This window comes from Vulpes lagopus, chromosome 1 (genome assembly GCF_018345385.1).
Source record: "Vulpes lagopus strain Blue_001 chromosome 1, ASM1834538v1, whole genome shotgun sequence".
Lineage (NCBI taxonomy): Eukaryota > Metazoa > Chordata > Mammalia > Carnivora > Canidae > Vulpes > Vulpes lagopus.
In genome coordinates, this window is record NC_054824.1 from 181611323 (window position 1) to 181633921 (window position 22599).

Below are 22599 nucleotides of genomic sequence, written 5' to 3' on the forward strand. Positions count from 1 at the left end.
TATTCATTTTACAGCACTTATTATATTATTTCATTTCATGATTACTGATCAACTTGGAATAAAATCTGCAGTTCTCTCACATGTGCTGTAGCAAATAAAGTTGTACAGGTGGTCACATTTGTAGTGTTTTCAGAAGCATCTTCCTTAATTAAAAGTATGTCAATATAGAGAATAGGACAAAAAATTACAAATACTAAATCTGATGTTGCTGGATGTTCGAACTATGTTCAAATCCTCAGAATCGAAAAAAACAATTTCTCAGAGGCCTTCAGTTTTTCTTTTACTCCCTCCCTGCTCCCACCACGTACATTGAATCATAATACCTCCCTTTCTCTATTCACTTGTCCTTAATCCATCATGACTTCATCTTTAAACTAGGAAAATACTCTCCCTTCTTTCTAGTATTAAAAAAAAAAATCAACTATATATAATCCCAGCAGAGTTATCTTCCTAAAAGAGATTATCTAATTATGTCACTTGCCCCCAAGTTCCTGATGATTCCCTGTTGCCTAAAGAATATTATGCTGAGTCCTCAGCTAGGCTGGCAGCGTCCTCTCTAGAGTTTGATGTCCTCGATAACTTCCCATTCTTACCGTTGACTGCACATCCCCACCTCATTACGTGCCAGCCGTGTTTTTCCTCTTGCTCTGTTCTGAGTGTGAGAAATAGCATGATGTTTTGGAGAAAACGGAGCACATCTGGATTTACATGTCCATTCTTCTTCAGGACTTTGATCATACCATTTACTAGCTTTCTAACTTTTCAGTTTATAAATTTATTTATAAAAATAGAGATATGGATAATAACTATTCTATGTTGTGCCCTAATCTCTAATAATACAATTATCTATAATAATACAGTGAATGTAAAAGTGTTTTCATTCACTGTGATGTGCTGTTAAGTTGCTTAGGTTAACATGATTGTGGTGGTGGTGGCGGTGGCGGCAGCGAAGATGTAGAAAAAGAGGGGAGAAGGAGAAGAAATTCATGGACTGTTTTTTATTCTGTTAAAATACCTGAATTTGAATCCTTTACAAGACAGTTTTAATACCTTTTCTGTGCATGTGCTGTTCCAGGGACCAGGAACAAGCCTAAACATGACCAGTCGGTATTCATTGATCTTATCTTGTGGTGAGAGGGAACAGATAATCATCTTGTGTCTTTGTGGGTTGTTGGTGGTGGTGGGTTTTTTTTTTTTTTTTTTTTTTCCTGATTTGTCAGCCATGTGACAGAGTGTGACTAGGAGGAGAATTATTTTAGAATTATTTTAGGCCTGGTCAGACAAGGCCTCTGTGAGGAGGCGATGTGTGAACCGAGATCAAGATGCGGAAGCAGCGGCCACACAGGACCTGGGGAACATGTCTCAGGCCACCCGAAGAGCAGTGTGCACGGGGGGCAGACGCGGGATCAGCTCTGGCTGTCGAGAGCGTGCTGGAGCGGGGTGAGGGAAGGGCCTCGGCCCTGCGTGGGAGAAGGTCACATCTTACTCCACACGTGGCGGCAAGTTTCTGCGAGGTTGTAGTCGGATGTGCTGCGAAGGCTGCAGCCCTGAGTCTGCCATCGTCTTCTGGGTCATCCTGCCCCGTGTGGTCTGCTGTGTTCAGGTTCTTCTGTGCCCAGTGGTTGCCCTCCTTTGTCTCTGAACACCTCCCATGTGCTCCCCAGAACTGAGCAGAGACACCACATCAACTCATCAGCCGTGGACTAGAAAGTTGGTCACTGTCTGTAATCTATGCTCTAGACCTTTCCTTTGTGTTTGTTCCCCTCCTCCTTTTGTTTTGTTGAGTTTACCTTAAGTCAGATCTTTATTTAGTGCTTTTGTATTGATTTGGACAGAGGGTGTTGCTAGGGAGACTAATTACAGGATTATATATATCCCTGTGAATCTTGCCAGGGTTTTTTTTTTTTTTTTTATTGTCAACCTTATAAATGTACAGGTGTTAGAAAATCTCTTGTATGTATGTCTATATCTTAAAATTTAAATGCGGACACATCTGTCTCCCTTGACTCAAACTTCTTGACAGTCTAGATAAGTGACTTTCAAATTTCTTGACAGTGACCCCAGCAACATTGTGACCCCATAGGAACATAACCGTGTGTAATTGAAACAAAAATTTCATGTAACGGTGTTTTACATTACAACGATATTGTCTGTTCTATTTTATCTTCCTGAAAATAATGCTAGTTGCAACCCACTAAATTGATTTTACAACTCATTAATTGGTAATGACCTGCAATTGGAAAACAGTGGTCTGTGTTTACAATGCTTTCTCTCTCTTTTTAAAGATTTTATTTATTTATTTATTTATTTATTTACTTACTTACTTATTTAGAGAGACAGCAAGCACAAGTGGGGGTTGGTGGGGCAGAGGGAGAGGGGGAAGCAGGCTCCCCACTGAGCAGAGACCCGATGTGGGCTCCATCCGAGGACCCCGAGATTGTGCCCTTGCCGAAGGCAGATGCTTAACTGACTGTGCCACCCGGTGCCCCTACAATGTTTTCATGCTGTTCCATTTACTTAAAGACATTTACTTAAATGAGACAAATCTGTCTCATTTTTCTACCTACTTTTAGACATTCTCCTGACTTGCTGCTTGGTTATTAGGTCAGTTGATCAAACATGAATTAGTCATTGACAGTGTTCTCTGTGTTTCTGGAGTGCCTACCCACCACCCGCATGCATGGTGGCTCTGTACCACTTGCAAGTCATTCCATTCCCTAAGATCCTTACTGAGATATGTGAGTTGTGGGTGTGGATTATTCCCATTCTAGAGTCAGAGAAACTAAGGCACAGAGAGGGAAATGGACTGTGGCTAGAAGAGAATGAGTGGGTCTGTGGCTTCCTACTGTTGTTGGCTTATAGTCCCAACACAACAGTTCGTTTTTTCACCTTGGGCCATATTCTCCTGCTCTATTAATGTTTTCTTATCTGTTGTGTTTATTTCCATCTGCAGATACCTTATTCTGCTCTGTATATTGCCAGGGAACCCACATATGAGAGCAGAGTTTGCCCCCTCTCCTGGACTTGCTTGCTCTTGATGCTCTAAGATTCAGAAGTAAACAGGAAATAGACCTCTAGGATACTGGGCTCTTTGTTCATAGCCATTCTGTCTACCGGCAACTTTGGCTGATATTTCTAAGGAAGTGGCTCTTCTAAACTGAAAACTATAATTGTACCAACACCTGTGAAGTAGAAACATGGCAGTCAGGGTGTACTTTTCTTCATGTCACCAAAGACAAAATACACTTTTGTTATACTTCTTTCTTGACCTACTCTAAGTCTCTCTTCAGCAGATGTTCTGACCCAGAGGCAACTTGGTAAGGGGTCAAGTATCTTTACCTTTCAATACTTAAAAATACACAGAATAATTTTTTTTCTATTCTGAATATATGATTTTTAGTAAAATCATATCATACTATCCTTATTTCTATACCAATGACCCAGGGGAATCCTCTACTGCTACGAGATAGCAACAGCAGTAAGAATGAATGTGTGTGTAGCATTGTCCAATTTACAAGTAGTTTTAAGGTACATTTTCTCCTCTGTTCCTCGTGTTCTCTAACTAGCTGGAGTGGCTGTTATAAAGTAGGAAACTGAGATCCTGTAATACTGACCTGACCTCCACTTGCCTCTACCATCCCTAGAACTCCTGAGCCTTACTTGGTATAATTTTTCTTTTCTCATTAGGACTTCTGTTCCAGTACGCCGTATAATTTATTTGTTATGCTTTGTATTTTTTGTCTCTCTCCTCCAGCTAAAATTTAACCTTCACCAAGAAAGGAATCTTTGTATTTTTGGTTTCCTGATGTGTTCCAAACACTAGAAGTTGGTATTGCACATAATAGATAATAAATACTGATTAAATAAATGATGGATGGGCATAGGCCACACAGCAAAGGATGAATTTGAGTGTATCAGTAAGTGTGGAGTAAGGAACAATACCAAGGTCTCAGCTGCTTGGCCCTAAAGCTGTTCTGACTCCTCACTGTGGGCCTCTCGTGGCTCTCTAGCGGAGCTGCCCTCTCTCCATGCGGCGACTTGGCATTTCAGGCAGCTTCAGTCTTGGGTCATCTTCATCTCAACGCAAGTTTTTGTGATCTCATGAGAGTAAAAGAACATGGATGATCTCTTACTGGCTCGTAAACCCATTCTGCTTCTTTGTACCGCATATTATGCCCCTTCGTGTTTTACTGTCCAAAACAAGTCCCATGGCCTTACCTATCTCAAGGAAGTGGAGGAGCATAACTCTTCCATGTGTTAAGAGGAAAACCAGAAATAATAAATGTGAGCATTGTCCATGGCCATGAGCTAAAGCAAAACTTACCTGGTTTATTTTTTTTCTATTGGTTGTTTTCTATTCTTTCTCTCCATATCTCTTCTTGTGATATATTTATTGTTGCAACATAATTAATGCATAATTAATTCTCTCAATGGGAATGTGTGATAGTGGTGAGTGAAGAAGTACCCATAGATCGCCTTAGGGAATTTTTGTCATTCTAAAAGGAAATCCCGAACAGAGGTTATTATTAGGATTGGGACTAGGATTATTTTTCTTTCAGAGAAATTATTTTTAAAATCAGAATAACTCATGAGGTTCGCCAGAGTGTTGATCCCTTGGGACTTTTCTCTTGATCAGTAAATCTGTAGTTAATCCCTGCTGGATGTACTTGTGATAGGATCCTTATTTTGGTGAATTTTAAAAATATATAATAACTATTCCTTATCAAGCTTCAAATATGGATCAAGTGCCATGTAGCACCTGAATGGTTTCTTGTTGTATGTCTCCATTGTATGTCTCTAATTCAATATTAAGATAATCGTGGTTACCTAGATTAGAGTCATATCAATTAGTGAACAAGCCAGAGTTCATTTACATTACAAAAGACCATAATTTATTCTTTTAGTCTTCTTAAGGTAGATGTATTGGCTTCTCCTGCTTCCCCTGCTTTCCCCTGCCTCCCAACTCATCCCCTCCCAAAATAATCCAGTGAGCTCCTAGGGGTCAAATATTTTTCAAATCCTATAGGCTTCTCTCTTTAGTCCCCCCCATTGCCTCATGTAATTCTTGGTTCTCAGCACATTGAATTGAATCATTCCACTGCAGTGCGTGAATCACTAACACATTTGTTGTTTGTTTTGTTACTGCCCTAATAAATTACCATAAATTTAATGGCTAAACCCTCTTTCTCCATCTCTGCTGCCAACAATGATGGGAAGAATTCCTCTCACACTTCACATCTCTCCTGCTCCTTCCCCTTCATCTTTCATTGATAATCTCAGATAATCTCCATTTTTTTTAAAGATTTTATTTATTTATTCATGAGAGACAGAGAGAGACACAGAGTGGCAGAGACACAGGCCGAGGGAGAAGCAGGCTCCATGCAGGGAGCCCGACGCGGGACTTGATCCCGGGTCTCCAGGATCAGGCCCTGGGCTGAAGGCGGCTCTAGACCGCTGAGCCACCCGGGCTGCCCTAATCTCTCTATTTTAAAATCTATAATGTTATGTCTGCAAAGTTTCTTTTGCCAGGTAACATAATGCGTAAGGGTATGACACCAGAGGACAAAGATTATGGGGGCCAGAATTCTGCTTACCACACTATTTGCATAGACTTTCTGGAGAGTCTGTTGTATCCTCCCTCAAAGACTCGATAAGGTGAGGTTGTTTAAGATCAGAGGTTTAATGAAAGTTTGCCTTAAACTAAGCACTTTGTTTTTTGGACAGAGATTTTGACATTAAAATTTCACATTTTTATTATAGACCTTTACAAGTGTTTTATTGGATTGTGATGTACATTTGCTTTTTAGGGAAAAATATACCATACTTGGCATGGTAGGAATTTTGCAGATGAGTTTTCTCTGTCATTCTTGTTCATTTATTGACACCGTTTTGTTTTTTGTGTGTGCGTGTGTTTTAACAAAAGTTTAGTTTTCCAGGAACTTCTCTCCTTAATTCCAGTCCTGCTTCTTGAGTGGCTTACTCCTTGATGGACTAGAATATAGGAGGAGATAAAAAGTAAATTTTAACAAAACTTAGTTAGAAAAGCTAATCTGCTATAAAATCTAAACTCATTATATACTCCAAAGGTGTGTGTAAGTAATTGGGGGTGGTTGGCTGTTATTTAACAAATCTATTTGCGTCATAGGTGCATCTGTTATAAACAATGAAGTGTCTCCTGTCTGACTACTGGAAAAGAGAAAAACAAATGAGAATAGTTAGATTAATAATGTTGCAATATCCATTTTATGTGCTTTCATACTGTCCTCCTAAAGAAGAAAGATGGAGAATTTTCTCTTTGTATGTTCGTGTGTGAATTTAGCTATTACATGTGTTTGTTGGACATCCTGAAGATGGTATAGATTAAAAAGAAAAAGCTGGCTAGGACTTTCTGATACTGATCCTTGTGCTAGAAAATATTTGAAACCCCTTGGGGGGAAATTATGTTGTTGGAGTTGTTACAGGATTGTTTGAACTCCTCTTTACCTTCCACAATGAGACAAATGGTTCTCAGATTTTGTGATATTGCCAGAAGAGTAAATGCATGGCTATCACTCAAACCAGATATCAGAATTTTCACACCGGAGTCTCTTGAGTGTACAATTCATGTTCCCCACACTATTTCCAAGTGTGATATAGCTTCTGATTTCAACTTGGGAAATTAGTGTTCTTGAACCAGGCATTAAAACAGTTTCATTTTTGGTGCCAAGTGCCACCTGTGGTCACCTACTGGTTTTCCCCACACCTTTCCCTAGCACCTCTCTGTGGATCTTCCTTTGGCTTACTCCCCTTCTTAGTCCAAGGTGGTTTGGGGCTGTACAGGCAGCATATGTTCAGTCTGTACTATAGGCGACTTTCACTGATTTATTTTTAACTTTCAATCCTTTCTAGACTTAATGGCTCCAGGAAGAAGCTATTATCTAATATTAAACTGTGCACATTTAACCTCTCCATCACTGTTAACGAGTATGTATTTAAAACAACCAGAGTAGCTGCAAAGTCGCACAATTTCCACATGTAGCCCATTGAACCCAGACCCTTACTCCTAGCTTTTCATATTATACATACTGACTTTTAGATTTCTCTGTTTCTTAATTTGGAAAGATACAGATTTATTTTTTATTTTTTTATTTTTTTGCTGTTGTTATTGCTTAGTTCTTATTTCACTTCACAGTGGTCAGTTTTCATGGAATAAGCATCTATATAAATGCAAGGGACAGAACTACCTGGTTTGAATTCCCAAGTCCACACTGTACCCATTTTGTGATCTTGGGCAGATTATCTGACCTCCCAAAGCCTCTTCCCTAAAACAAGGTAACAATAGTAAGTCTCCTGAAGCTGCTTCATAACAGTCCCCATTTCACTAGTGCATGAGCCCCCATGAGATCAGGAATTAATCTGTTTGCTTCTTATCTCCCCAGCACCTGGAACCACGTGTGCCCTGTAGTAGGGACCTGCTAAACATCTGTTTAAAAAGTTCAGCCAGATAATGTATGGATTGCATCTAACACAGTGCACAGAGCAGAGTAACAATAACAATACAATTTCCTGGAGTTTTCACCCTCCTCATTATTAAAGCTCTTAAATGTCATCTGTTGTGCTTAAAAGATGACAAATTTTATTTTAGAATGGTCTTTTGCAGAAAAAATACTCCTCCTCCTCCGCTCAGCCATTCTGCTTTAACCTTAGATAATACTCCTAACAATTAAATACATTTGGCCTCTCTCTGTTAAGTTTGCCAGCATAATTTCTGGGCTGATTTAAGGGTATGAAGGGAAGAATGAAAATTCTTATTCCCTGACGTTGTATATTTTCTGTATATTTTTAAAAATCAAACCGAGGTGTAAGATGACTCAGGTCCTTTTAATGTTCCCAACTAGGCAGGTTCAAAGCTTTCTCTTCTGCTGTTTGCTTTAATTCTAAGAAAGAAGCAACATTTCTAAACTGAATTTGCTTGTTTTGTACTCTCTGACTTAAAGCGCTTCACTCAGCTGTCCTGTGGAATAGCTTAAAAAAGGAATATATTACTTTTTTCCATTTCACTTTCCATGCGGATTTTTATAGGGTTTTTATGAGTGCCACAGAATTTAGAGCAAAATGATCTCAAAAATCATCTTCTCATCCCTGCATCTCAGAGGGAGGAAAGTGAACAAAAAGAGAAGTTAAGTAGCCCTGGCTAGTTAGTGAGGTAAGATGTGAAACAGATTTCTTGACCTTTGACTGGTTTTGCCCTGTATTCCTTTTTTAAAACCAACAAAACGAAACAAAAAAACAGCAACCCACTCTAACCATATAAACAGATACCTCGGTAGTCTGTTATTTTCTCAATTCAAGCCTTTGCAGAAATTGTACTACTAAATGTTGAAAAAATTCTGCATATGGCTTGTTCTGTAGAGGAGAAGTTATTAATTAATTTAGTCATATATTCCATAATAGCATGTTAGCAGAGTTTTTTGATTCTCTTGAACATTAGGTAGAACTTCTGGAAAGCAGTCTTCATTTTGTTCAGGATAAATTTTAGGATGCATTTATTGTTAACAGAGTATATACAGTGTAGAACTTTTCTCATACAGCTAGAATAAGTCCGTTAATGCAATTAAAATTGGTTTATATTTGGGTGATTGTCTGAGTATATTTTAAAGAAAGGTCAGAGATAGCATTTTCAGTTGTTAGCAATTTTCCCCTAATATCAGCCTTTCTCTTTTTTTTTTTTTCTTTTATGATGCTATCATCCAGTTCTTACTTTCACACATATCAGGAGGTTAAAATGGCATAAGTATCTGCTATAGTAAAGTACAGTCCCATTTTAGCTACAGCCTTAAATTCTCGAAAGATTAGTAGAATTACTCAACCTGCCATCTCCGTGCTCCTCAGCACCTAGTAATTTGCATGCTGGTTTTAACGTCTAATCGTATCACTCTACAACGCTCCCTTTTCTTATACAGCTGTGAGAGGAAGTCACAGCATTCTTGAGGCAGTAGTAATAATAGACACAGCTGTCGTGGGTTGTTGTTGTTGTTGTTGTTGTTGTTTTTTAAAAAAAAAAACGTTTAGGAAATGATTATATATCCCTTAAGTTGGGAATGTAGAAGGCCTATCCCTGCATTTAAAGGTATTTCAGATTTTCCTGAGCACTTGCAACTTCTCGACCTCTCTGCTAGGTAGAGAGGAAGGCCGAGTCCGCTTCTGTGATGGGGCTCAGCCTCTGCTCAGAGTCCTTGGGAGAGCCCTGGTCCCCAGCGGAGGCGCCCTTGGGGGAGCCTCTAAGAGGGAGCAAGAGGAAACGCCCTCTTACGCTGTGCTCAGCCGTTAATTATGAATTTATCCAATTAATCATTGTAGTGCAGGCTACAAACTTTCTCCTCTTCCTACATAATGACTCTTTTGGAAATGTGTCAATCAAAAAGGTGAGTAGCATCCTTAGATTTACATTTTAATGTATATTAAATTAAAATAATTTAATTTTAATTAAATATAAATACTTAAATTAAATATAAATACTTAAAGAAAATCCGCATACTTAGCATAAGGAAGTTTGTTATTTATAATATGGAGAAGCACCAGCGTGTAAGTTTACGGTATCAGCCTTAACCCTATACATGTCACTTTTTGTAACGACCTCCAGCAGCTCCTTAGAAAAGGCTTTCCCTCCCATTAAAACTGTTTGCATCGAAAGTCCAGCTGAGTCGAATTCCTCCTCATTCTTTTCTTCTGCTTCCTTCACTCGCAGGTTGTCCTTGAGTTCAGTGGTGTTGCAGCTAAGGTGTTATGCTGGGGCTAATCTCTGTAAAATGCTAGCATTTGTTCTTCTTTTTCCCTATCATCAATCTTTCACACTCCTATCAAACCCCTCATGTATCAGCAGGTTTCCCAGAGCTACTGGTTAAAATTACCTTTGCTTCTGGTAAACTCTGAACCTTCAAGCCTCAGTGTTTTCACTCGCCCCCTGTGGATTCCGTGAAGCCTCTCTCTGCACATTCCTCACTGCCAGTCACTTGCTTTATGTCCTGAAACTAGGAGCCTGTGCACAGAGCCCCCTGATTATTCCAGCTGTCCCCACCACCCTTCCCTAAGTGGAGACGGGGTGTAAATACCTCGGGTAATGGTGCCGCTTATGCAAACTGCCAGGGAAAGTGGTTGGAACTCCCAAAGCTGGAGAGCTCGTGTTTATTTTCCCCAATAACCGTCCAGATTGTTTAAAATCCTGACTATTCCTGAACGTTCCTTGGCTTCTCTGGCCCTGACGGAGATCGGCAGGTTTACTTGTCTTCGAAGTAAATGCCACACTGACATAATTTATTTCTCAAGGTTTGTCTTACTAATCTCCTATGTGAAGGGTTCATATTTTATTTAAATTTATTTTATCCTCCTGTGTGCCCGTTCTTTCTTCACGTCTCCACTTCCCATAAACACTTCCCTTTTGTTCATTCTGACCAGGACTGTCCCCGTTACTAGTAAAAACGGACTCATTCCAGTAGAGGTAGGATTTCTTGCCAAGGCACAGCTCATGGTGTTTTCACCCCCCGTGCAGGATAGTTTCCACGCACAACTATTAGGCTACAACCCTCTTCTTTTGGAAAACTGAGTCCTGCCTTTGAGGATAATGCTTTGATTATTGGCATGACTCTTCCTGTTCCCTGTTCAGTCCTGGGACTTACAGTCTCATTAAGGTTTACACTGAGTGTCTGGGGAGTTCTTGGAAATTAATAGAAAAAGGAGAATACCCTTCTCTCCATGACTAGCAGCATATTTTTGGTAGATCTTGCCTCAAGCAAGTGAAATGCCAAAATATCGTTCTCAAACTTTGATTCTCTGTTTAGCGGGGGGGGGGGGAAAGCCTTAGGCTAATGGTGGTGAAATCGCCATCTAAATTTGAAATTTAAGATATTCCCTTTGAAAGTTACCTTAAAAATATTAAAAATAATGTATGCTTTGCTTGCTTTTAAATACTTAATAAATCTTAATTTGTTACGTTATCATTTATCATATTAGCATTTTCTAAAATGGCCATTAGAAAGGGAAACAAGTGTAAGTACATCAAAAGAAACAAAAATAAAAATTATCTAGAGTATCCTGTCTTTAAAAAAAAGTCTCAGTAGCAATGACTCAGACATTTTTTCAGAGATGTCAGTGACTTTTCACATATGTTATCATATAACCCTTTGATGTACAACAGTCTGTTGTATTCTCTCTGAAATGGTAGTAAGTAGGATACTGAAGGTTAATGATTATTTCACTCATAATTTTAAGCACTACGACTGTGTTCTAAGGAGTGTTTCTATTAATGAGCACGGTTTATTTATATACAGTACTAAATTGTTATATATTAATGGTTACATTTAAATGATTATGGGACCATGCTTAATTATTTGGGATATGCAAGCCATATTTTTTTTTCAAGATAAAGAAATGAAGCCAATGTGACTCACTTAAGTAGATTTTCTTGTTAGGATTCCTTGTTTCTCCTTTAGTTATGCTCCCGAGATTCTCCCTGAATCGATCAAAAGTTTAACTCACCACACCCTTTTTAATATAGGATAGATGATGTGCTTTTAAGGATCAGGGAAAAGAGGAAATTAAGTAGTCTAAAGTATTCGCAAAAGCAATTTCCCGATTCTAAGAAATGATTTTGGTGACACGTTTTAACCTAGAATATTGGGTGTAAAATTTTTTACCACAGCTGCATCTTCATTCTTCTACTCCTCTTGTTTTGTTTGGTTTGTTTTTTTGCAGTGGGTACACCTTATTACATGTCTCCAGAGAGAATACATGAAAATGGATACAACTTCAAATCTGACATCTGGTCTCTTGGCTGTCTACTGTATGAGGTAGGTAAAGTCCATATATTGATGTAGTTTTAGTTACTGTAATATATTTCCTCTCTCCTTATAGTATACACTTATTTATTTTTCTGGATGGCGTTTAAGAATTAGCTTTTTAATTAGGAAAGGTTAACTCGTTGACTTTAGTAACTGCTTTTGTAATGGTACCTATGCATTCCTGCACACTTACTTCCTCTAAATATTTTTAAATTGTTTCCTTTTAGTGAGAATCTTATTTTAAACATGTTTTTAATGTTAATATGATGTTCTTCTGCATATCTTATTTATAAAAATGTACATTTGAACATCTGTAAATGTTTATTTGCTTATTCATGCGTAGCAGGAGAGGTATAATGGAATGGATTTAAAACATGAAAGCATGGTAAATGTCTTTTTCAATATTTCTTTCACTCTTACATAGAGTAATTTAGCTTTAAGGATAATAGGTAAATAGATAATTTTTCTAGGTTACCACTTAATTTCATTTTCATGAGTAACAGTTGTATTGGTAAAGCTTAGTGAAATACTCTCCTGTTCTGGTGATAATTTATCAAAATGGAATCATCTAGGTATATCTTCTAGCAAATAGTGCAATGCAGTAATTTGGTTGGGTAGGAAAAAAGCATATTATGAGCACCTTTTACATCCACGTTATAGAGAAATGGTATCAAAAAGCACTCAAGACTAGTGACTTATGTAAATTTACTTTTTAGTCGACTGGTAATTTTCCTAGTGATACAGGCTTTAAGTTAGAGCTGTTAGTTAAAGGTTAGTCTACATCTGAGTAACTATTTTAATAAAATGAAGGAAAATAATACTGGAGTCGTTTCCACATTTTAACGTATTACAAAAGAAATCTTAAGCAGATAGATAGAAACCAATGTATTTCTTACTCTATATTTTGTGTATTTTAAGTCTCGTCCTGACTTAAATGAGAACCACAGGATGAGATGGTCTATTTTAATTGCCCAACCATTACTTGGAAGTAGAGCATTAGGAGGTTTAATTTTTTTAATGTGTATCATGATCTTTAATTACTATATTATGGCTTGCAGATTTAGATTTCTTTAACTTAAGGAACCTGAGATTTTTTCATTTTGTTCTTCCTGGTAAAGTGACTAATGATGACCACTTTAAAAGAACAGGTTTTTAAGTGTTCTTAAATAACTTTCCTAGGATAATTTTTATTATGAAAAATTGTGAATTAGTGATATGACAGAATATGTTTTTATGTGTGCACATGAGATTAAAAGAGATTATGCTCACTATATTATATGCTGTTACTAATTTGATACAATATGGAAAAGAATTGGTCTGATTATATTAAATTACTGTAATGTTTAAAAGTCACTTTGTACACTTATGAATATTTTATATTTGTTTAGGTAACATTAGGTTCCTCAGGCCATAGTCTAATATTATCAAAGTGGCATTTTCCTTTTAAACTCCTGAAAATAAACAGCAAAGTGGTTTGCACTAACAAGATCAAATGTAAACAGAAAAAGTTCAATTAAGGTAATATTTCCTTGAGAAGTTTGTAAATTCTTCTAGGGCTGCTGGGTTCTTATGTCAAAACTGAAATAATTCTTCACATTCTGGATTTGCCTTTGAGAGGCAGTGCCCATTTTTCTGTATATTTAAAATGATCACCAAAATAGAAATTATTTCTTTGGACACTCCTATATCCATGAGTTTTATGTGCTGGATGATTTTGAGCTAAAGTATTTATTGTGATAATGTTAGTTTTTCATACCAGTGAGTCTTCTCAGTTCCTCTACGCAAGTCATGTGGAAGAACTAAAATTTTTCTAAAGATTTAATTTACCTTTATGTTCTATCTCCTTCCAGTTATGTTTCAATATAATGTTAATAGAAATACCCAGCAGTTTAGCTTTAAAAAATTGGCCACAACCTCTCATGGACATTTTATATTATATCCCACTAAGAATTTACGATTAACAATGAAGGAGTGGGAAGCTTTTTTGAAAATGTATTTTAAACTCAGAAAATTAGACTTTCAAATATTCCTGAAACCTAAAAAAAAAAAAAAAAAAAAAAAAAACTATCAGTACAGTTTTAATTGATATGCAACAAAGTAGACTTTACTAATTAAAATCAAGATGCTGTGCTTTTGCTACACGGACCTTTACATGGAAAAGTAGGTTTTACACATTTCCTTTATTGTTCAGCGCAGCAATTGCATCCTTACAGGGTTGTAGGTTGGTGGCTTACAGTTCAAAAAAAAAGAGAGCTGCCACCAGCCCCGAAGACAGACAGTGGGCTTCCGTCCCTCCGACACCCCCAGAATACTAATCAGGAAAGTCAGACCCTGGAGGTCAGGGAGCAAGTCAATCATTCCAGCGATCGTCTCAGTGTGGAGGATCAAATTAGCCTGAAAAATTCAGCTGCTGGGAGGAGAGGGCGAGCAGCTGTCAGGGGCAGCATCGAGATGCACTAATGAACCAGATGAATAGTGCAAAAGCTTGAAAATAAAAACAGGACAGTTGACATTTTTCATCTGTCAAAGCAGGAGATGCATGAAAATATACTATTCCTGTTTTAACTCCTTAGGGGACATTCAGATTTTTTTTTTTTTTAACACTGCAGTATCGAGACAAAAGTACTGTAATGAACTCCTAGCATATGATTATGAATAGATGTACATTTACGTAGGGTTTTTGCAAACATGGAAAGACTATAGTTTATACATACAGTGTGTTTTTTTTTAGGTGGCCTTTATGATACCCTGTCATAAAGTGTCCTTGCATTTTAAACAAAAGAAACCAAAAAAACCCCGTGTTATTACTGATGGCTGCTCTTCTGGAAATTTCCTCGCAGATGGAAATGACATGTTTAGGGCCATTTATATTGTTTTTACTTTTCTCTCCTCAGGTGGAACAGCCATTCCTAAGATGGTTGTGTATAGGTTTATGTAGGTTTCCTATCAAACGTAGGCTCAGTAAAAACTATGCCAAGCTACTCTGCAGGTTTGAATTCTAGTGCCGTCCCCTCCTCGTTTAAGGCTCCGAAGGAGTTAAAGCTCTGTCTGGAGCACCACAAGACAGATGAGAGCCATTTTCAGCTTGTCCTGTCCCCACTGACGCTCACTGAGTAGCACAGCATGGACTAGCGTGTTTCACACACACTCTGCCTGTCTGGGGAATGTACACATTGTCCTTCCAAAATCAAACTTATTAGCACATGTAGAAAAGGGTGACTGACTTTGGGGCAGCCTCGCACTCCGTGTTGTATTCTTGCTGCTGCGGTTCAAAGATTTAGAAGGTTTTGAACAGGATGCGAACATTTTAAATTGAATTTTTTAGTTTGTAACCCTGCTTACCACAGTACTTGCTTGCACTTTAAATGTCAAGTTAGAACCTTGTCTTAAAATAAATTTAAATTCAATAATGTCTTTTTTAAAGTTGATCATTCTTCGAGTCTTTTTTTTTTTCCCCCTGCATAGAAATCTCATTCAGATGCCTTGAAGTAGCGGCTGTGACTCAGAGGGCTTTTGAGCATATTTAGTGTTTTTGAGGCATTATCAAAAGAAAAGGAAGTTCTATCTCATTGTGAACTACTTGAGGGTCAGTTGCAATATTCAGATGGAGAAGACTTTATTTTCTCAAAATAATCGTTCCCTACAGAAACCATCATGTAGTATAAAATGGTATAAATTCTACTCCCTAAACCATTGCTTAGATTATAATTCATTTCCAATTGCTGTTCACTTTAGTGACACTTTGACCCTGGCATGGTTGATATATACCGCTGATGTCTGTTTAGTCATGAGATATATTAGTTGTTTTTACGGCATTATATTTACAAAGAGTTGTAAGTTACTCTCTGTTCTTTTTCTTGATACTGCTTTATGTCATATATGTATGTGTGTGTAAATATATGTGTGTGTGTGTGTGTGTGTGTGTATATATATATATATATATATATAAAATATATGTAAATATGTGCTAACCATTTCTTCCTTTTAGGGAATTTTAAGTTTAGAGCTTACTAAAATTCCTAGAGAGGAATATTCATAAAAATCAAAATGCCCAGATAACTTGATTTAAAGTATTTGTAACTATTTTCTACCTCACTGTAATATACTTGATGAAATCAACCTTTAAAAGTTACCATGTAACTATATCAGTTTCATTGGGAGCATTTTACAGATGGCTGCATTACAGAGTCCTTTCTATGGCGACAAAATGAATTTGTACTCGCTGTGTAAGAAGATAGAACAGTGTGACTACCCACCTCTCCCTTCAGATCACTATTCAGAGGAAGTAAGTCATTTTTCAGTCCATGTGTTTGTCTGTTGTTCATTTTGCTAACGTTTGCATTTTATTAAGAATTTTTTTTTTTCTATCCAGAACCTCAAATGACAAGTATTGTGGCAGACATAGCCACTTTTCACTCTGTTTTCCTTCTCTTGGAGACTTCCTGTCTAAAGGGTTGACTCTGCAGTTCCTAACGTGGCGTGGAACGTAGCACGGCATGGGGTGTGAAACTGGTCGCCTCCTGGGTGTGAGGAGAGAGAGGGCTGACTCTGTAGCATAGCGAACATGGCGAAAGGCAGAGTTCATGCTCAAACCCCAGCTCGAGGTGACCAGCACGTTGGTGCCCTTCTCAGTGAGGCCCCTCCTCATTCTCACAGTCTTAGATGCACCATTACAACTTTCTCCTTTGGCAGAACATCCCTCTCGTCCATTTTCTCCAAAATTTGAATCCTCCGTCTTTTAGCTGTATCTCTCTCAACCGTGTGCTTTGAGCTTTACCCTCCCTCCCGCGACCACGCCTGTCCTGTCACCGCCTTGCTGTTGCAGCAGATTCCTGTGGGAAAGGTTTTGAGGTTATCATCAGCAGACCTGTTGAAACCTATATTGGATGGGATGGGAAATTCTAGAAGACTCTATTCAAGCCTGAGTATGAATCCTTGCTTGCTTCGGTAACCCACTGAAATGAATTCTTTTGGCTCTACCCAACATATACGGTCTTTTATTGAACAAAACATCTCCCATTTTAGCCCACTACATCAGGATTTTGCCAGTGTTTAAGGAAGAGATATGCAGAACAGCAGTATCTTGGGGTAACTAAATGTGTTCACATGACTTTTTGGAAAGCTTACTTGGGGAATCTACCTGGAGAAAACACTGTCTTGAGTTAGGACACCTCACCCTCTCATGAACAACAGATTTTTTGCCCAAGGGAAATGGCAAGGAGCAAAGAAAAAATATAAAACAATTATAACATTCACTTATTATGTGGTCTTGTCACTCTTTCTATCTTGAAATGAATAGCAATCGATTTCAGTTTTAGATAAGGAAAATTGAGTCAGTGTAACTTGAATAATAAATAAATATCTCTAAAGAATTTTTACCATATGTAAAGCACTTGAGACCCTAGAATGTTATAAGTACCTTTTTTTTTCTGTGATTTTGATACTAATAATCAATGATGCCTGGGGTTTTTTGTTGTTGTTTGTTTCATAGCCTTTGTATTCAGGTGATTAAAATAAACTCTTATAAGGTAGTGATGATAATTTAGAAGTATTATCTTTATTTGATATTAATGCTGTTATGTTAGCCATTTTTAATTACTATTTTGGGTACAGAATATAAATATGGCATTTCACAAAACCAACTTCAGAACTCTAGGCCTGGAAATACAGTAGGGTGTGAACAATAATGCAAAATGATGGCAAGAATGTCAGGGGCCGCTCTTTGTTGTGTCATTCATGCTGTCTTCTTTTTTCCATGAAGCGCATGAATATTTCACATATCTGCATCCTCATCCCCTATTCTTCTTGACTAATTTTCAGACTGTCTGAATTTGCATTTCACATGGTAGCTGATTAGGAGATGCCGAGTGCGGCAGTGAAGCCTCAGCAGGCGGTTACCATGGTGACCTTCAGCAGGATTTTAATGATGATACCACTAGTGGTTCGTTGAAGTCGGCCTGCCTGCAGGGCTACTTCACTGCAGCTAAGTGTGAAGTTGGATATGCGGATTCTCAGCCAAGGGGCAAATATCAAAGTCTGGCCCAGATAGAAGGTCTCAGAGTTGGGAAAGGAAAATAAGATTCCACTTTTTACTTCACTCTATATAGTTACCAGTTTCGAAAAGAGATATAAAGCAAAACACGTTCTGTGGCGTACTTTCCAGAAAAGACAGTACAGCTCCTCGTATGGTAAATCCATCCTTATGCTGTGGTGAAATAGAAGGCTTTATGAAACTAGGTAAACAAGGAAAGGAAAGCTTAGTAAAGAAATGAGGTATGAAAAACACAGACTTAAGAAATGTTACTGTAATCCGTTCAGTTATGGAGAAAAGTTCTCAGATCAAGAGCTTTGAAATGCAGATGTGCTAATAAATATTATTTCTCCCCTTAAGTAGGAACTCTGTTTGTAAAATAATTATTCAGAATTTATGGGAGCAAAAAACCTGAACAGATTTGATGCTGCCATACTTTCAGGGCATCTTATTATTTCCTTATATGGTTGGCTTTTGGGATCTTTTAAAAGTTCAAATTGTCATTTAATTTTTTAGCATTGCAAATGATGGGAAACAATGAAAAGCGAAATATAAAGTTTTTAAACAGCAAACTTAACTAAAAGACCAGTTCTCTATGTGTCGATTTTACAGCTAAAATGGTAGCAGTCTCTGAACTGCTTGAAAAATGAAAAAAATTAAGCAAATTAATGTCCCACTAAATATATGTTTGAAAGCTTATCAGATTGATTTAACTGCTGCTTAAATTTTTAAGGCTACTACCCAAAGAGGTTTAGAAGGGAATATTTCATGAAAATTGTACCTCTGCCCCGAGCCAGCCTTGATCAATAGGTATAAGAAACTGTTAAGATTTATTTCTAGGTATAGTCATTCCAATTAGAAGAACTCAGAGTTTAAAAGCTTGAGATGTTTTTTATTTCTTCTATTCCAAAAAAACATAGATACACTCAAGTGTTACAAACCAAAAGTGAGAAATAGTGTCCTTTGGAAAAATAAGCCTCTATGGCAAATCTTTTCTTTTGAATTATGCTTTTACTATTATGTACAAGTGATTAGGATTCTAGATTGAAATATGTCAGCTGTACATGAATGATATTAGGATAAAGTGTATTTTGTAGCTTACTAACATATTTTTGTTTATGACGGTGTCTTTTGGTGTTCCGTATTCTTTCCTTTTCCGGTAATGATCTCATCCATAAATCAGTGGGGCACTTCTGTACTTAACCCTAAAAATCTTGAGTTGAAAAGATGGGTATTTTTCCTTTTGATATCTCTGAAGTTTAATTAAACTTGGTATCATTAGTGATTGTGAAATTAACATCTGTGAAGCTGACCTTGCTCGAACACGTACTGTGTACAAGGAATTAGGACTCCAAAGGCCCCTTGTAATCTGATCCAGGCCTATCTCTCCAGACTTCTGGATCACAGGATATGCTCTTCTATCCCTGGCTCTACCAGTACGGGTTCCACTAAGACTTCCATGGATGACCATGATTTCATGGATGCTGCTTCCTCCTTCTGAAACACCCAATTCCCTGTTCTTTACCAGGCAAACCTCTCTTTGAAGCAAAGCGTGGACATCGTCTCCTGCGTGAGGTTATCCTGCTCCCCTTCCTTGGCGGTACACCGCGTGGCAGTTGTCTCTTTGCACACACCCCCAGCTCTCACCCCCAGACCGGCTAGCTCCTGCCCCTGCAGAACAGTAACTGTTTTTTATCTGTGTGTCTCTAGGGCCCGATGTATTAAAAAGGTTCAGTGATTGATTGAAGGAATGAGGAAGTAAAAGAGTGAGATGAAAGGAAAAAATGGGAAAAAAAAAATACAGCTATTATTTTACAATTGGATGAATGAGAGAAACTTCTCCAAAGAACTGTCCATTCAGTAGAGGCAGAAAACTACTCAAAAGACAGGCCAGAAGCTATGAGAATTTTTTTTTTCATAATACTCACTATATTATTTTCCATTCTTATCAGCAAGCAGCATCGTTGCTGGGTTACCCAGTGTCCATTTACTGGAAAATAAGACAAAACGGATTTTTTCTTCAGTTTCAGTATTTAATTTCTTTGAGAGTCATAGGAGTGTCGTCAAAAGTATGCATTGTCACTGTTGTTCACTCAATCATCTCGTGACTCTTTAAGTTGAAAAAAAAAAAACAGTGAATAACGTTATATTGACAGTTATTTAGAAAGTACAGAATATGACTCCATACTGAGTTCTTTTGAGCCAACATATTTTTTGAAACTCTGAACATCATGCAGAATATAGATTATATTTCTTTAAATACTTTTTATTTATTGTAAAAGAAATTCCTAATTTAAGTAAAGAAGACATGAGAAAGATTGAACAGAACTGTACCTTGATGTTTGCTTTTGGCAGATTTGTCTTCACTTTAGGTTTGAACACAGAAGTTTGGATGGAAGCTCTGAAAAGTTGAGTCAGGGGTTTGTAGACAGAAGTGAAAAATGGAAATAACTAGGGGAGAATAAGGGTGATCTTGGTTTGAGAAAATAGAAATTCAACAGAGGATCTGGGGACGCCTGGGTGGCTCACTGGTTGAGCGTCTGTCTTTGGCTCGGGGCGTGACCCTGGGGTCCTGGGATTGAGTCCTACATCAGGCTCCCCGCAGGGAGCCTGCTTCTCCCTCTGCCTGTGTCTCTGCCTCTCTCTCTGTCTCGTGAATGAATGAATGAATAAATGAATAAATAAATAAATAAATAAATCTTAAAAAAATAAACTTAAGGATTTGAAGAAACAATGCTTCGGGTGAAAAAAATTCAGCACCTATTTTTATTTGTTTGTGAGAGAGAGGGAGAGCACTAGCAAGGGGAGGATCAGAGGGAGAGGGACAAGCAGATGTGGGGCTGGATCCCCAGGACCCTGAGATCATTACCTGAGACAAAATCAAGAGTCAGATGCTTAACCGACTGAGCCCCCCAGGTGCCTACCTAACATTTATAAATAATTTCTGTTTATATTTAAATTCAGAATATGTTTGGAGCACCTGATGGCTCAGTCGGTTAAGCATCTGCCTTCAGCTCAGGTCATGATCTCAGGGTCCTGGGATGGAGCCCTGCATTGGGTTCCCTGCTCAGTGGGGAGTCTGCTTCTCCCTCTCCCTCTGCCTCTCCCCTTGCCTCCTGATTCTGCTCTCTTTCAAATAGATAAAAATAAAATCTTTTAAAAAAAGAAATAAATAAATTCAGAATATGTTTAAGCTTATTATGAAATTTGAGTCAGTAACAAAAACATGACCTTTGTTTTAGTCATTAGAAAAAACTACCTTGTGTGTATATGGGAGAGAAAGCTGAAAGTGTCAGGTACAGATAATTTTTGCATATTTTGAAGTTAAAATGAGTTTATTAAACTTTTTTTATTCATTGGAGCAGTCTAAATAGTTCTCTTTTATAGTCGGTAGATTTACAAATTTTAATAGAACTATATAAGTTCCCTGGAGTTGTTAGTTGAAATTAACCAATGTTATTTAAATCGGTGCTGGAAGATTCTTTCCAATATACTATCTCAAGAATATTTAAATGAGAGATCTTAAATTAAATGGCACAATTAATGTTTGGAGCTAAATCTGTTTTCACAAATATTTCTGTACTCCTTATAATCATATAATCCAATGCTAAGTGAGATGAGACTATTTGTAATAATAAATATGCAAATGTGCCATTATTTATTAAGATTAACTTTGGATGTAATCTCAAACACTGTTAATAATATTTGATTTTCCTTCTTAAAAATGAGTTTAGTATGTTAGGTATTCTCATCACTCATAATATCAATTGACCACCTTACTTAGAGGTGCCATATAAGATCAGATCTTTAAGCTTCGAATGTTCCATTTTTGTTTAAAAAATATATTTAAGTAGGCCCTTTGTTCACTTATGCTTCTGAAGTGACGCTGGAGACTTGCTCCTTGAAGACACAAATCCAAAACGGTGCCCTATATTTCGCGTATCCTGTGGGATCCTATAAAACCATGTAACTTTCTGTAAGACTTTCACAGTTTTCAAAAGACACACCGAATGATCTTCAGTTGTGAAATATAGACATTACATTACCTTATATCTGTAAGATTGCTTTCTTTTCCCTTTTCCGTCTACCCCCAAGTCAATCACTAGTGACGCTTTGGTGTACAAGTTGGATACGCCTAATCATTTTGTATAAATATCTAAAGCTCCGAAATATAGTGTACTTTAATGTATTAGACCCACTTTGGGTGCTAAAATGTGTCCTTGGGTAGATGGAAATTGGGTATATCTGGGAGGCTGATATAACATAATTGGTCTCAGAGGGATTAAGATGGGGGTGAAAAAGAAACAGTACCAATAGCACCAGTCTTTATTATTCTATTGAGAATTGTGTTAGTGACCTAAAGCTATAACGCACAAAGAGCCCTATTGTTATTACCTGTACGTGACTGAACTTGATACGTAATTGGGTTATCGCCCTGACAACAATGACTGTTAACACTCTCTTCTTTTTAATATTTCTGGTACTAATTCATACGCTTTGATATTTCTTTGGAAATACATAGATCAATATATATTAGTGTATTAGTATTTTTCTCTACTTTATAGAAAACAAATATATTCATTATTTTCCATATGATTTTGTGATTTCGTAGTCCTTTAGAAATGTTACAGAGAATTCATTTTATTCTAACTATATGCTTTTTCTCATTTAAATACCTCTGTATTGCCTTTTAAATTTCCCTTAAGCATCTGAATCAAGCAGTTTTTTCCTCTCTGATTTTGTAAAGGCTTT

General features: G+C 37.4%; 1 protein-coding gene across 8 annotated transcripts in view; it reads left to right on the forward strand.

Moving 5' to 3' along the window:
• The window catches only part of NEK7 (NIMA related kinase 7), a 156813-nt gene that overhangs the window by 120575 nt on the left and 13639 nt on the right, over positions 1-22599 (forward strand). For all 8 annotated transcript variants that reach the window (XM_041758511.1, XM_041758519.1, XM_041758480.1 and 5 more), the window contains 2 exons: positions 11731-11825; positions 15988-16101. In XM_041758511.1, coding sequence (XP_041614445.1) covers positions 11731-11825; positions 15988-16101 — 209 coding nt within the window. The remainder of the gene's footprint in view (positions 1-11730; positions 11826-15987; positions 16102-22599) is intronic.